Source organism: Entelurus aequoreus, linkage group LG14 (genome assembly GCF_033978785.1).
Source record: "Entelurus aequoreus isolate RoL-2023_Sb linkage group LG14, RoL_Eaeq_v1.1, whole genome shotgun sequence".
NCBI lineage: Eukaryota > Metazoa > Chordata > Actinopteri > Syngnathiformes > Syngnathidae > Entelurus > Entelurus aequoreus.
The window spans coordinates 49581052-49598330 of NC_084744.1; the positions used below are offsets into that span (position 1 = coordinate 49581052).

Sequence of the window (17279 nt, forward strand, 5' to 3'; positions counted from 1 at the left end):
CTGTAATAGTGGCAACAGTTTTGATGTTAAAGGTCTAAAAAAAAAGTACAACGTCCGGCGGACCGGATTGTAAATCTTAGCATGTGGCCCCCGGGCCGTATTTTGCCCAGGTCTGCTTTAGACGTTTTGGGGTGTCATGTCAGTGTTTCCCACACATTCATTTATTTGTGGCGGCCCGCCACGAAAGAATTACGTCCGCCACAAATAAAAAATAAAACATTTTATTTTATTTTATTTATTTTTTTGTCCTCTCCAGCTTCTCAGGCAAATCATATAGTTGATGTAGATGCCCATATCGGCTGCTCAGATTTACTTTACATAAGAGAAGTGTAGGATACTTCTCTTGTTGCCTTATTTGTATTTGACTTTATTAAATGTATTTATATTAGAAACACAACATGTGTATATAACAAAGGGTGCAAAGTCTGCAGGCAGTAGGAAACACATGGTTAAGTGTAGGGAGTAAAACTGATGGCAGTCTAAAGTTCAAGATTTTTGGAGCTCTTTGTTCAGTGGGTCAGATGTTTGATGAAGCTCTGTGTCTATCTACCACCACTACTGTTTTCTGTTTATTTGTTACCGACTGTGGCAGGACACCTCTGCCTCTGTTTCACTTTATGTTGCTGGTAAATAATATGGTTGTAGTAGTAGGCTAAAGTTAAATTATTTAGTATGCACTAATTAAAGGGGCAGAGCTTTAAGAGACATTTTAGCTTTTATATTTTATAAGATATATTTTTTGTAAGAACCACAATTAATAAATATATTTCAGTGAATAACTTATTGTTCAAATCTGTATATAAATATGTACATAAAGTGTTGTAATTATATTGTAAAATGGATGGATGGATGTTTAAAACAAAACTGTTATTATTAATTAGTAAGTATACATTTTTTGAGCCTTTTTAGAGAAAATCATATCATTGTAGTAAATTATGCAAATTACTCGATGATGTCATGGTGACCACACCCAAAGCCACGCCCATAGCCACGCCCCCACCGCCACAGGTATCTTGGCAGTTTATGGGAAACACTGCATGTGTTTGCCTAACGTTAAAGCTCCAACTGGACTTTTTGTGTTTTTCACAAAGCCTGGATTGAAAGCTTAGTAGCATTCATAAAACAAGCATCCTTTTTTTCCTTCTTCTTCTTTTTAAAAGCTACACACTTCCAAGCAAGGGAAGGTCAGAAATTCCTGCTAGGGACTTCATCTGTCAGCTCCTTTTTAAGTTCGGCTGAGAGAGTTTTGTCCTCGGCTGCCAGTTCTCGGGCCTGCGAGCCTGGAAAAGCTCGCCGCCGCCGCGTGCCTGCAGACCACTCTGCTTCTGCATCCCCAGACCACAAGTGTCATTGCAGGGGCGGCCACGCATCACGTTGCCACATTTAAGGGCATCTGCTAACGCTGACCGACAGGCTACAACAAGCACTTGCAGCTCTTTGCAGCTTCAAGTTGAACATCTTACATTACACTTAACTTACAGTTAGGCTGGGGGGGGAAAAAAAAAAAACTTTCCGAGGGCAGAACTCGGCACTAAGAGCTTCAATTACTGATGAGAAATGGGGGAAAACCCTTTAGACTGCGTGGAACTTTCCCTTAAAAATGCTTTTTACTGGAAAAAAGGTGATTATGCGACAATATTAATTCAATACCTCAAACCCAATAAAGGACAAACCATTTATTCTCAAGGTTTATACATTTGAGTTATTCATCATTTGAACTTTTAAAGCAGCCTTGCAGAGGTACAAAATGTGCTCATTACATTTTATGCTCCCCCTGCATCTGTTCATGCGCATGAATCCAAGGAATGCACAAATGTAATTGTGCATTTAAGGATTATTTCCTGTGAGTACAATGGTTACACTAAATAACGCAACATTTTTGTATTTTTCATGTTTCATCCTACAAACGGTGACTTATTAGTTAATTGCGGCATTAACTCTCAGTCAGAGCAGCTGATGGACGATGTATTGAGAAAATAAAAGCAACATCAAATAGTTTTCTCCTTCGCTGTATACTTTTAGTGTGGGGACAATATAATGTCTCCAATATTTTCCACACCTGTCTCCATCTAAAAACAGAAGTACACTTTTAAACGCATGCCGAGAAAAGAGGGAAAATGGCGTTAAACCAAGTGCTTGGCTCTGTTTACTCCGAGGGAAAATCTCCGGAGCAAAGTCCGTGTATTTTGTCCACCATGGCCTGGCTTCGTTTTCAGGAAGTAAGCAGTGTTGCCTAAAATGCAATAATAAATAACGATTTCTTGGTGGCGACTTGTCCAGGGTGTACCCCGCCTTCCGCCCGAATGCAGCTGAGATAGGCTCCAGCACCCCCCGCGACCCCGAAAGGGACAAGCGGTAGAAAATGGATGGATGGATGGATTTCTTGGTAATTAAAAAAATTAGACGGTATTAGACTTAGACTCAGACTTAGACTTCCTTTTTATTGTCATTCAAATTTGAACTTTACAGCACAGATAACGAAATTTTGTTACATACGCTCATGGTAGTGCAGGATAAAAAAAAGCAATAAGGTGCATATATAAATAAATAAATATATATAAATATATATATAAAATAAATAAATATATATAAATATATATAAATAAATAAATAGATTACTGCTCAGATAAATATATTGCATTTTTTCACATGCGTCCACGTTTATGGATGTATGTTATATTGTCTTTTTTTTTATTCCAGCGAGTTAATCCATTTTGGGGGGAGTTGAGGGGATAATTTAATTATGATGCGTTCAAGAGTCTTACGGCCTGAGGGAAGAAGCTGTTACAGAACCTGGAGGTTCTGCTTCGGAGGCTGCGGAACCTCTTTCTAGAGTCCAGCAGTGAAAACAGTCCTTGGTGGGGGTGGGAGGAGTCTTTGCAGATTTTCTGAGCCCTGGTCAGGCAGCGGCTTTTTGCGATCTCCTGGATAAGAGGACTATTACTAACCGTCTGGAATTTTATCGCAGTTTATCATTATACCGTTTACCGTTACATCCCTAAATTGTAGATGAGACTAAAATTTCTAGAAGGAAATCAACTGCAAACAAGCGTATCCTTTTTCTCATTAGTGTCACGATCACAGCCGCACGGCACTCGTTATGTCAATCAAATACGGTACTTACCGATGCACAAATAAATCCAACGTTGTCTTATATGATCACTTTTATATTTGCTTCTAAACCTTTCAAAATACGCACGGATTCAAGTAAATAAAAAGTAGCCTAATGGGGCCGTAGACCGTCGCCTGAAACCCGGATGTGCCTCTAGGTCACGTCATTGCAACCAACCTATTCTGACGATTGTATAAGACTCATTTAGACTATCAATAGACATTACTGTGTTTGTGTAATGTTCAGTGGTGTTTTAAGAACATTGTTGGTGCTGTGTTGTTAAGAAGCTACCAGCTTACATCTCGCTGTTAAAGATTGCATTCGATTGTGGCTAGTTTACACATGCTATTGTGAAACTGCAACATATTGACAGCTTGTTTGTGAGTGTATGTTTTCTGGCCTTTATATTATTTCTGTAGTGCATATATACTTTATATATCTACATGCATAAGATACAGATCTTTGTTTAATTATATAACATAAATATTAATAAGTATTTTACATGTGTATTACAGATACTAACCCAAATTAAAATACAGCTGTGTATACTCCAATATGCACCATTAAAGCTGACGAGTCCAACTGATGATCGTATGTTCTATGATCGGAACTCCAACGTGGTCAATACACTCATAAACTAGTCTCAGAGTTTAAAGGTGAACTGCGCTTTTTTGGAATTTTGGAAATCTGTTCACAATCATAATGAAAGACATGATGACAGATGGGTTTTTTAAAATGCATTCTAAATATTAAATAAACGTAAATAAAAGTCTGCTTAGAGCAAAGCTCCACTATTCCGCCCATAAAAAAACGATAGAATACCATTCAAAAAGTTCCAACAATACTCTATTTACATTTCATAACTTGAATATTTACCAAGTATAATGATATTGTTATTATAAGAACTAGCACAGACAAACCATTATGTGTCTCCCTACGTTTACATAATCGAGTGGTCTGCTGTTTCCTCGCTTCCCTGCTCCCCATAAGTTTATTCTAGATCATAAATCATGCATCTCACCTGCACATGAGACGTCTGAGTAGGTAATCCGACAAGTTGGGACTCTTTGACAGCCAATGTAGGACCTGTAACTGGCGAGTAGGACACGAAAAGCGCTTGCTTCCCCCCGCACCCACCCCGTTTTTTTGCGAGATTTATGAGGCATTTTTAATCCCATTGGGAATATATGAACATTCCAACAGTCGGCATCCTAATGACAGCAGAACTTGTACAGTAAGTGACTTTATTATATTGTTATTATAAGAGCTAACACAGACAAACTATTCCGTGTCTCCCTACGTTTACATCATCGAGTAGTCTGCTGTTTCCTCGCTTCCCTGCTCCCTATAAATTTATTCTAGATCATAAATCATGCATCTCACCTGCACATGAGACGTCTGAGTAGGTAATCCGACAAGTTGGGACACTTCAACAGCCAATGTAGGACCTGTAACTGGCGAGTAGGACACGAAAAGCGCTTGCTTCCCCCCGGCCCCACCCCGTTTCTTTGCGAGATTTATGAGCCATTTTTCATCTAAATGGGAATATATGAACATTCCAACAGTCTGCATCCTAATGACAGCAGAACTTGTACAGTAAGTGACGTTCTAATATGTTTGTTGGCTCTCATAAAGTCTGCAGTGAGTAATAATATAAAGTAATATGAAATAAAAAGCCTGCTCAGTGGCCTTGTGGTTAGAGTGTCCGCCCTAAGATCGGTAGGTTGTGAGTTCAAACCCCGGCCGAGTCATACCAAAGACTATAAATATTACCTCTCTGCTTGGCACTCAGCATCAAGGGTTGTAATTGGGGGTTAAATCACCAAAATGATTCCCGGGCGCGGCTACCGCTGCTGCTCACTGCTCCCTTCACCTCCCAGACGGTGGAACAAGGGGATGGGTCAAATGGGTAATTTCAACACACCTAGTGTGTGTGTGACTATCAGTGGTACTTTAACTTAAATCAGTGATGAAGGAAAAAAAAAGCAAACGATGCATTTTTGAAATTAATGCACTGCGTATGCTTAAAATGATCAAAATACGTAAACATTAAATGTTATTATAAATGTGCCTGTTACTACATAACATATATACTTACATCATGTATATAAAACCCTAATGGAGGCGTTTGGATGTTTTTTAAGGGGCTCTATAGGCACAATTGAACGGCTCCCATGGGCTCCATTGTAAAAGTGGACTTTTGATCGCATTTATGTAATATTTAGAATGCATTAAAAAAAAATCAATCCGTCATGTCTTTCATAACAATTGTGAACGATAGGCAAAGTTCCAAAAAAGTGCAGTTCCCCTTTGTTACTCAACAGTTGGGTTAATTGACTTATCGAATATCGACCCAGGGTCTGTTAATTAGTCGCATTATTTAACCACAAAGCACCTTTTCCTTTTAGTTTATTCTGATTTATCAGCTTAGCTTGTTCTGATGCAACACTTCATTTACTTTTGTAGCTAAAGTTAATGCTCCAAGTGTCATTTCTTCCATCAATGCGGTGATGGACAGATGGTTCTTCAGTTCTTTGTGTGGGTTCCCCGCCTCCAGCTTTTCTTTAAAACTACATTTTGTGCCCTAAAACTTGACAAAGACACTTCTCACTATCCACAGTGTCTTCATTGTCTCGTTTGAAGTCTCCATACTTGCACATGTGCGTACATTTTCCTGCACACACACGTCCCATTTCTTCCGAAATGCTCCAAAACCTGCAAGCTTTCCAGGGCCGGACAACTTCAAAAAGCTCCTCCGCAACAGACTTCATTGTGCCTGGAATATCCTGGCAGCTCGGACCATCCCAGAACAATCCTCATACTATCTCTCAAGACCGTTGCGGTCCACATCGGGATGCATGCTCTCATTTTTAATACGGCGTCCCAGGACATGCTATTTCTGGAGCGAGAGTTGCCTGTTTCTATGGATTCTGTTTATCATAAACAGAGTGAAAGAGACAAGTGTCATTCTTATTTACAGCCCCAGATGGCAAGTTGTGGTCTGTTTCAAGCGATCATCATCCAAAGAGGCGGATTTCAAAAGACTAGGCTCAAGTTTTAATGGACTTTCGAATGGAGATCAAAGTTGTGCAGTGAGGAATTATGAACAAAAGAATGCTAGATTTGAAAAATACACAAGTATGCAATTTCTGTCTTGAGTCCTCAGATCCAACATATTTTAGACCTGTGTGGTCTGAGGACGATTCAATTTGAAGTGTCTGCTTTATTCAGTTCTGTTTGCTGTGTTGTTTGTGGCGAGTTCTGCTCCAAGTTATTTATAGTTTTCATGTTTTGGACATTTCTTTATGTTTTGGACTTTTGGATCCTGAGTTTCCCCAATGTTTTTGTCACGGCGCACACGCGCAATCCCTCATGCCTTCTGCTGCATGCTCGGCTGGCACCTCCGCCGGAAGCGCGCCAGGACACGCCCCTGCTCGCTCTGGCTGTAACGCTGCAGGCAATCTGTACTCCGCGCACCTGGGACTAATGAAGACAGACAGCATAAAGACCAGCGGACCCGAAGATCCAGTGCCGGAACATAGTTCACTCCTGTCTCTGACTTCCCTCCAGCGTACTTGATCTCTCTCTGTGCCATCCCTGTTCCCGTGTCTTATGTCTTTTGAGTCTCCCGCTGTACTTTCCGTGTCTGCCATGATCGAGCTGGGTGCCCTGACTTCCCTCTGGATTCCGAACTGCCTCCCCCGATCCTCAACCCCTTCTTGGACATGGACCTCGTTGCTTCTCTCCAGCCCCCGACTGCTTGCGTGCCCACGGACTGCCTTCTTGCCTTGCCCCTTTGGTCTGACGAAGGACTCATCCAACACGCACATACAACAAACTCTGGTAACATTCACATGGTAAATTCTACACATCGTTTTGCACTTAGAGTAGCATACACATCCCACACATTCATCATCAGCTTCAATAAAACTATTGAACGGATTCCTGTACGTAACAGTTTTTGGCTTTTTTTCCCCAAGATGGCGCCGCTGTAGCTGCTGCTGTTGGCAGGAGCCCTGTGCTCTTGTATCACCCTTTTGTGTTTCTGATGTTTTCCTCTTGTTTTCATTTGTTTTTTGTTTTTTTTGCCTTTTGGTTCGGGACACTTTGGGACTTTGCGACAAGGGGTGCCACTTTCCTGACTTCTGCTATGCTTTTTTGTGGACTTCTGGATCTGCCTCTCGGGAGCCTTTTGGCCATGGAGACGAGCTGCTCGGTCTCTGCCACACCAGAGTCCGTTTGGAGAGACTGGAGGAGATGCGGATGAAGAGACAGGGCTGCGGAGCTAGCGCTGAGTGCCGGGACGGACGGGCTTCACAGTGTCTTGGCTGAATGAGCAGGTATCAGATACCTCGGTCTCCTTAGACCAGGGGTGCCCATTACGTCGATCGCGAGCTACCGGTCGATCGCGGACTAGGCGTTGAAAAAATAGTCCTAAAAATTAGCGATCAGATATCTTCACTATGACGTCACTTTCGTCACTTGATTAACATTCACAGCACCCGAGGGTCTTGTGAGATGACGCTGGCTGCTGCGAGCTCAGTGTGAAGGGAAAAAAAAGACCGTCAGGGAGGCGAGAAACCGTTTTTATTTCAACCATACCTCCTGTCAAAAGCCTAAAGACTGACCGCATAGTTCCTGTCTTCACAATAAAAGCGCTGCTCTATCCTGCCTGCGCTAACAAAATAAGAGTCTCAGAAAGCTGCCGCGCACAAGCCCGCAAGCCACGGAGTTTGCCGCCAATATATTTCTTGTAAAGTGTATAAAGAGGAGTATGGAAGCCTGACAAATAAGATGGCAAAAAGCAACCACTTTCATGTGGTATTAGACCAGGGGTGGGCAATTAATTTTTACCGGGGGCCGCATGAGCAACCCGAGCACTGCTGGAGGGCCACATCGACAATATTTCAATTAAATTTTGCTCAATATTATTTTTGATATATACCATAAGATAAATAATAACAATAATAATAATTAATAATAATAGTTATACTTCAACATAGTGTGTGTAACAGCATTCCATGACTAATATAAATAAATTAACATTAATAATAAATGACAGTAAAATAAGCACACGTATGACTGAGGAGTCATAGTGTAACTTTGTGTGGTGTTTGAGTTGTCCGACTTTTTGTGTGGCCTTAAACGCACCAGTGGTTTAGTGCTATGCGTGTTGGTGACAGATGACAAGTTGGTTTTGGCCTGGTTTGTACGGCAGGAAATGACTAGTTTTTCGAGATAGAATTGTTTTACTCATGTTTTTGGTGTGGTTCTGGCCGAATATAAACAGTTTTGCTCAATAAAGTGATCGATATAATTCCTGTCCTCGAAGCATCTCGATAGACGTTACAATAATTGAACGGTGTTCAATTGAACGGTGTTGACGAACACCGTTAGGGCCGCTTGTTGTCACTGTCACTCAAAGTTGCATTGCAAAATTACATAGAATAAATATGTTTATTTTGTTTAGAATTCAGATGGGATTTGATTTGGTGCGCGGCATATATTTGCTGCGCGCAGCAGACGCTAGCAGTGCGCAATTGCGCAGGCACGCACCTTAGTCCATGTCTTGTTGGAAACACGCCATTCTTCATCAACTTTTCTCTTTTTAGCGTCTCGGGTGTAAACCGTGCATCACTTGTCGCTGCATGTGCACCTTCACTCGCAGGTTACACACGGACACACGCCCATAAATAATACTTTTCAAAATAAAAGCAGCACAGTTGTATTGCGCGCACGACATAGATGTTTTTTCAACTTTATTTTGTAATTAATGATTGCAGCTGTTCACATTCACTCACAATCACGCACATGCATACGTCCACACGGAAGTAATACAAATAACGATTTTCAAAACAAAAGCAGCACCGTTGTATTGCACACTCGACATAGATACTTTTTTAAATGTATTTTGTAATTTATAATTGGCCTCACGTGGGCCGGACAGGGACGCACAAAGGGCCGGATGCGGCCCGCGGGCCGCAGAATGCCCAGGTCTGTATTAGACAGAAAGGAGGACTTTTTTTCTCCTCCATTAAAAAAATGTGGACCTTGTCAGCACCACTGTCTGATTCCAATCAATGCAAGTCATCACAATCAGGTAATACACCAACTTAAATTCTTGTCTTCAGGAAAGAAAGGAATCTATATGTGTTAAACATGCTTGTATTATCATTAAACACCTTTTAATTTGTTAAGAAAAACGTCTCTTTCATAAATAAATAAATATAAATTATATACAAACCCCGTTTCCATATGAGTTGGGAAATTGTGTTAGATGTAAATATAAACGGAATACAATGATTTGCAAATCCTTTTCAACCCATATTAAATTGAATGCACTACAAAGACAAGACATTTGATGTTCAAACTCATAAACTTTTTTTTTTTTTGCAAATAATAATTAACTTAGAATTTCATGGCTGCAACACGTGCCAAAGTAGTTGGGAAAGGGCATGTTCACCACTGTGTTACATGGCCTTTCCTTTTAACAACACTCAGTAAACATTTGGGAACTGAGGAGACACATTTTTGAAGCTTCTCAGGTGGAATTCTTTGCCATTCTTGCTTGATGTACAGCTTAAGTTGTTCAACAGTCCGGGGGTCTCCGTTGTGGTATTTTAGGCTTCATAATGTGCCAAACATTTTCAATGGGAGACAGGTCTGGACTACAGGCAGGCCAGTCTAGTACCCGCACTCTTTTACTATGAAGCCACGTTGATGTAACATGTGGCTTGGCATTGTCTTGCTGAAATAAGCAGGGGCGTCCATGGTAACGTTGCTTGGATGGCAACATATGTTGCTCCAAAACCTGTATGTACCTTTCAGCATTAATGGCGCCTCCACAGATGTGTAAGTTACCCATGTCTTGGGCACTAATACACCCCCATACCATCACAGATGCTGCCTTTTACACTTTGCGCCTATAACAATCCGGATGGTTCTTTTCCTCTTTGGTCCGGAGGACACGACGTCCACAGTTTCCAAAAACAATTTGAAATGTGGACTCGTCAGACCACAGAACACTTTTCCACTTTTCCACTTTGTATCAGTCCATCTTAGATGAGCTCAGGCCCAGCGAAGCCGACGGCGTTTCTGGGTGTTGTTGATAAACGGTTTTCGCCTTGCATAGGAGAGTTTTAACTTGCACTTACAGATGTAGCGACCAACTGTAGTTACTGACAGTGGGTTTCTGAAGTGTTCCTGAGCCCATGTGGTGATATCCTTTACACACTGATGTCGCTTGTTGACGCAGTACAGCCTGAGGGATCGAAGGTCACGGGCTTAGCTGCTTACGTGCTGTGATTTCTCCAGATTCTCTGAACCCTTTGATGATATTACGGACCGTAGATGGTGAAATCTCTAAATTCCTTGCAATAGCTGGTTGAGAAAGGTTTTTCTTAAACTGTTCAACAATTTGCTCACACATTTGTTGACAAAGTGGTGACCCTCGCCCCATCCTTGTTTGTGAATGACTGAGCATTTCATGGAAGCTGCTTTTATACCCAATCATGGCACCCACCTGTTCCCAATTTGCCTGTTCCAAATAAGTGTTTGATGAGCATTCCTCAACTTTATCAGTATTTATTGCCACCTTTCCCAACTTCTTTGTCACGTGTTGCTGGCATCAAATTCTAAAGTTAATGATTATTTGCACAAAAAAAAAAGTTTATCAGTTTGAACATCAAATATGTTGTCTTTGTAGCATATTCAACTGAATATGTGTTGAAAATGATTTGCAAATCATTGTATTCTGTTTATATTTACATCTAACACAATTTCCCAACTCAAATGGAAACAGGGTTTGTATATGAATGAGGTAGATCCCTTCGACTCGGTCATTTAAAAAGTAGCTCGCCTGCTGAAAAGTGTGGGCACCCCTGCCTTAGACACATCCTCGCTCATCCATGCAGACTGGACACTGGCCGAGAGTGGAGTCGGCTCTCTTGGTTGCTTTGTTGGGTCTGCTCCTGTCTCTGGCCATGCTCCCCCCACCCCAGCAGACGATGGCGATGGAACACCGCAGAGGCCACCACATTATATATGTTTTTTTTATTTATTTTGTATTTATTTATAAAAAATGTTGTAGAAATGGCTGGTTGAATCAGCTATGCTCTTTTAATGTATTTAAAGTCATTTGTGTTCTTTGATGTTTGATGTTTCCCTCTTACACACATGTGTATGTGTGCTATGGCTTTGAGGTTATTTTTTTCTTTGGCCTCAGTCTGGACCCCCTCTCCAAGGGCCCAGGTTTAGACTTTTTTTCTTTCTCCCCCACAACCCAACGTTTACCTGTTTCTCACCCTTTTTGTAAGGGGCGCCAGAAGTTGGCAGACCCGTCAGCGATCCTGTTCTGTCTCCCTGTAATGTTTGTCTGATCTTGAATGGGATTGTGCTGAAAATCTTAATTCTGATTCTGATTCTGATTAAACCTTCTTCGAGAAGCTATCCGCTGTTGCTTCCCTGCAATTGGGCCGCACATCCCGACTGCGACACAGCTTTTCCGATCAGCACAGTGCGCTCAAAGAAGTGCTTTCCTTGATTAAAAAAAACAAAACCGAGTGTGTACCTGGGAATCAGTCTCCGTGTAGGGGCTTGTCTTGCCGTCTTCACTAACCGTCGGCGACCACACTCGCTCCTCCGATCCTGACCTGAAAGACAATATCCATGAGAGTGTCTGATGAAACCAAGTCTTGGAATGACACTTGAGCTCTGCAAGCAGATTTCTACTAGAAAACTTTGTCTACTAATATGAAAGAATATGTTTAGGCTTATAATAATAATATATTAATGAGCTTTCCTGTATTGACACACTGATACCCTGTCTTTGGGTGTCCTGATACAACTTTTTCACTTCTGATACGATTCTCATAGTCAAGGCCCGCGGGCCGGATCTATGATCTATGGCCCCCGAGATGATATTTGATTAGTATTAGAACCGGCCCGCAGGCTACAGCCGCCTACTGCTGTTTGGCACGCACCAATACTCCATCAGCGTTGGCGCTAGGAATTTTCAAAATGTCATAAAAATGCGGTCCCACAGTAAATTTTTGGGGTCCCACTTTTTTGTAAGCGTTTTGAAAACAAATGATAAATGTATGCATTATCCTGTTATATCTCACGTTCTATATTGTGTTTTGGAAAAAGGTTGTCATAAACGTTACTTAATTCATTTAAAAAAATAGTACAAAACAAAACACATTTTTATGCATATGTCAATTTATTCAGTTATAAACATTCATTCACTTTTTTCTTTCCTTCATTAGACTTAGACTTAGACTTAGACAAACTTTAATGATCCACAAGGGAAATTGTTCCACACCGTAGCTCAGTTACAATGATGGAAAGTGTAAGGATGGAAAGGACAATGCAGGTATAAATAGACTAAATATAGCGATATAAATATAACATACGTAATATTTACATAATATATGTACAGTATATTATATATACTGATATATTATATTATATTATGTCTATATACAAAATATAACAATTACCATGTACGCACATGACGACAATATTACAGTATATGTGACAACTGCAGCATAAAATAGAGAGTAAATCCAGAAGAAAATAGAAAATACACATTAAAAACAAAGAGAAATAGCTAACATATCATGCATCCAAACTCTACCGCTGCCTGTATTTTTTTCTATATTGTTATTGTAATATTTTCAGAATGTGTTTGTTCTATTTTTGGCCAAAGTAAGACAAAAAAAACAATAAAGTTGTCTTTATTTTTTAGTTTTAAGGCCATGATTTTAATAGTCCGGCCCGCGTGTGCACAGATTTTCCTCCATGCGGCCCCTGAGCTAAAATGAGTTGGACACCCCTGTCACATTGGAATCATGTGTATTGATACCAATATTGATCTGATACGAAATGAGCAGTAATCATTCATACTTGTTTTATTTAGTAGTGTGGAATGTTAGAAAAGGTTTGATCAAGTGAAATGACTAACAGAACGATGATGGTATGAAAAACACTATTTATTATTAACATATGGGATGGACCTATTCTGTCTTTAAGTTGAAGTGGAATGGGCATTTTTTGGCAACACTTTTTAATAGCCGGTGGCCACACTAATTCATTAAGTTAAACTTGTTATGCAGTAAGTCGAATGATTCGGACACATTTGTTATTGGATACTTTCAAATACAGTGTAACCTCGATTTATGACCTAATTGGTTCTTGAAAATGGTTCGGAAATTGAAAAGTTTGTTTAGCGAAGCAAATTTCTCCAAAATAATGAGTTCCAGCCTTGACAAAAGTCCGTACTTTAGTGAAAGATTGTACACTTTGAACACAATGTAAAGTATGTCAATACTGTATATCAAACAAACGTAACAAGCAGGTGATAAATCAACTTTCCATATATTAACAAGCCCAAACAGCAACAAGCTGAGCTGTCCTCTGTATGCACTGCTCTGGTAACATGTGCACACACACAGAAGTCCCTTTGGTGCCCTCACAAACAATCAGAAATCACAAAAAATCTGTAACTTTAACAAACATATCGCTATAATAATAAACATTTTTAAAAAGTAAAATCCACTTACACTGACATTAACATCGGCAAGGAGAGGATGATGGAAAAGGAAGGAGCAGACAGACGGAGAGTAGGTGTAGTTGTAAGTACTGTAGCTCTTCTCATCCACTGTGAAATAAGATTGCTTTGGCATATTTTTCCAGAAAAGTCTGGTATCATCACAATTAAAACTTGCTGTGGTACGAAGCCTGCTTTCATGTTTCTTCCATACTTGTGAGCGCCATTAATGTACTCCTCGCAAATATTTTTTTGTTTGTTTTTTAATTCTACAGCGATTCCCTCCTTCTTTCCACGCTGGTCTGTTGTCTTTTCTGGATTCACATTGAGTTAGCAAAATGGATGAAACTTGTCAAAAGTTGAAAAAACACAAAAAAGGTACACACGCTGAAGCATTGAGAAGTGACTTGTAATGTACTGCGCAGAATGTCATTTTCCCAAAAATGCTGTGCCCTTTTTGCCTGCAGGCGTGACACGAAATGAATTAATGAATGAAGCGTTTGTACACAAGGACATGGTTCCATCTAGAAGTTGGTAAATCGAAAAGTTCACAAATAGAGGGGTTTGTACAAAACCCAAAACCAGTGAAGTTGTCACGTTGTATAATTCTTAAATAAAAACAGAATACAATGATTTGCAAATCCTTTTCAACTTATATTCAATTGAATAGACTGCAAAGACAAGATATTTAATGTTCGAACTGAGAAACTACATTTTTTGGGGAAAATAATCACTAACTTAGAATTTAATGGCAGCAACACGTTGCATAAAAATAGGCACGGGGGCATTTTTACCACTGTGTTACATGGCTTTTCCTTTTAACAACACTCAGTAAACGTTTGGGAACTGAGGAGACCAATTTTTTAAGCTTCTCAGGTGGAATTCTTTCTCATTCTTGTTAGATGTACAGTTTAAGTTGTTCAACAGTCCGGGGTCTCCGTTGTGGTATTTTAGGCTTCACAATGGAAGACAGGTCTGGACTACAGGCAGGCCAGTCTAGTACCCGCACTCTTTTACTATGAAGCCACGCTGTTGTAACACGTGGCTTGGCAAATAAGCAGGGGCGTCCATGATAATGTTGCTTGGATGGCAACATATGTTGCTCCAAAAGCTGTATGTACCTTTTGGCATTAACGGTGCCTTCACAGATGTGTAAGTTACTCATGCCTTGGGCACTAATACACCCCCATACCATCACAGATGCTGGCTTTTGAACTTTGCGCCTATAACAATCCGGATGTTTTTTTCCCTCTTTGTTCCGGAGGACACGACGCCCACAGTTTCCAAAAACAATTTGAAATGTGGACTCGTCAGACCACAGAACACTTTTCCACTTTGCATCAGTCCATCTTGGATGAGCTCGGGCCCAGCGAAGCCGGCGGCGTTTCTGGGTGTTGCTGATAAATGGCTTGCGCTTTGCATAGTAGAGTTTTAACTTGCACTTACAGGTGTAGCGACAAACTGTAGTTACTGACAGTGGTTTTCTGAAGTGTTCCTGAGCCCATGTGGTGATATCCTTTACACACTGATGTCGGTTTTTGATGCAGTACCGCATGAGGGATCGAAGGTCTGTAATATAATCGCTTACGTGCAGTGATTTCTCCAGATTCTCTGAACCTTTTGATGATATTACCGACCGTAGATGGTGAAATCCCTAAATTCCTTGCAATAGCTCATTGAGAAATGTTGTTCTTTAACTGTTGGACAATTTGCTCACGCATTTGTTCACAAAGTGGTGACCCTCGCCCCATCCTTTTTTGTGAATGACTGAGCATTTCATGGAAGCTGCTTTTATACCCAATCATGGCACCCGCCTGTTCCCAATTAGCCTGTTCACCTGTGGGATGTTCCAAATAAGTGTTTGATGAGCATTCCTCAACTTTCTCAGTTTTTTTTGCCACCTGTGCCAGCTTTTTTGAAACATGTTGCAGGCATCAAATTCCAAATGAGCTAATATTTGAATAACAAAGTTTTCCAGTTCGAACGTGAATCATCTCGTCTTTGCAGTCTATCCAATTGAATATAAGTTGAAAAGAATGAGCAAATCATTGTGTTCTGTTTTTATTTACCATTTACACAACGTGCCAACTTCACCGGTTGTGGGTTTTGTAAATTGAGGCTTTGTATGTGTATGTAATATGCAACTATGATTATCTGATACTTGTTTATATTCTGTTTTACATTGCACTATTGTTCAATGACTATTACCTATGTGTACCTTGTGTGGTAACCTATTGTGTAGGTCAGGGGTCACCAACCTTTTTGAAACCAAGAGCTACTTCTTGGGTACTGATTAATGCGAAGGGCTATCAGTTTGATACACACTTAAATAAATTGCCAGAAATAGCCAATTTGCTCAATTTACCTTTAACTCTATGTTATTATTAATAATTAATGATATTTACACTTAATTGAAAAAAATTAAAATGACAATAAAATTTTGAAACATAGTTTATCTTCAATTTCGACTCTTTAAAATTCAAAATTCAACCGAAAAAAAGAAGAGAAAAACTAGCTAATTCGAATCTTTTTGAAAAAATAAAAAAAATTATTTATGGAACATCATTAGTCATTTTTCCTGATTAAGATTAATTTTAGAATTTTGATGACATGTTTTAAATAGGTTAAAATCCAATCTGCACTTTGTTAGAATATATAACAAATTGGACGAAGCTATATTTCTAACAAAGACAAATCATTATTTCTTCTAGATTTTCCAGAACAAAAATTTTAAAAGAAATTCAAAAGACTTTGAAATAAGATTTAAAATTGATTCTACAGATTTTCTAGATTTGCCAGAATAATTTTTTTGAATTTTAATCATAATAAGTTTGAAGAAATATTTCACAAATATTCTTCGTCGAAAAAACAGAAGCTAAAATGAAAAATCAAATTAAAATGTATTTATTATTCTTTACAATAAACATATTTTTTTTTTACTTGAACATTGATTTAAATTGTCAGGAAAAAAGAGGAAGGAATTTAAAAGGTAGAAAGGTATGTTTGTTTAAAAATCCTAAAATCATTTTTAAGGTTGTATTTTTTCTCTAAAATTGTCTTTCTGAAAGTTATAAGAAGCAAAGTAAAAAAATTAATGAATTTATTTAAACAAGTGAAGACCAAGTCTTTAAAATATTTTCTTGGATTTTCAAATTCTATTTGAGTTTTGTCTCTCTTAGAATTAAAAATGTCGAGCAAAGCGAGACCAGCTTGCTAGTAAATAAATAAAATTTAAAAAATAGAGGCAGCTCACTGGTAAGTGCTGCTATTTGAGCTATTTTTAGAACAGGACAGCGGGCGACTCATCTGGTCCTTACGGGCTACCTGGTGCCCGCGGGCACCGCGTTGGTGACCCCTGGTGTAGGTTATAGTTCCTAGTAGCCTATAGCCTAGCATGTTTACCTTTTGTAAATGACTTGAGGAAAATAGAAGAAATTGTGTGCTTATTGGAAGAGAATTAGATGTTAAAGGCCTACTGAAATTAATTTTTTTTATTTAAACGGGGATAGCAGATCCATTCTATGTGTCATACTTGATCATTTAGCGATATTGCCATATTTTTGCTGAAAGGATTTAGTAGAGAACATCGACGATAAAGTTCTCAACTTTTGGTCGCTG

At 39.5% G+C, this 17279-nt stretch overlaps 1 protein-coding gene across 2 annotated transcripts in view; it reads right to left on the minus strand.

Annotated features, from left to right (window-relative positions):
• pdlim4 (PDZ and LIM domain 4) overlaps window positions 1–17279 on the minus strand; it is a 120820-nt gene that overhangs the window by 44232 nt on the left and 59309 nt on the right. For both annotated transcript variants that reach the window (XM_062070102.1, XM_062070101.1), the window contains exon 3: window positions 11682–11763. In XM_062070102.1, coding sequence (XP_061926086.1) covers window positions 11682–11763 — 82 coding nt within the window. The remainder of the gene's footprint in view (window positions 1–11681; window positions 11764–17279) is intronic.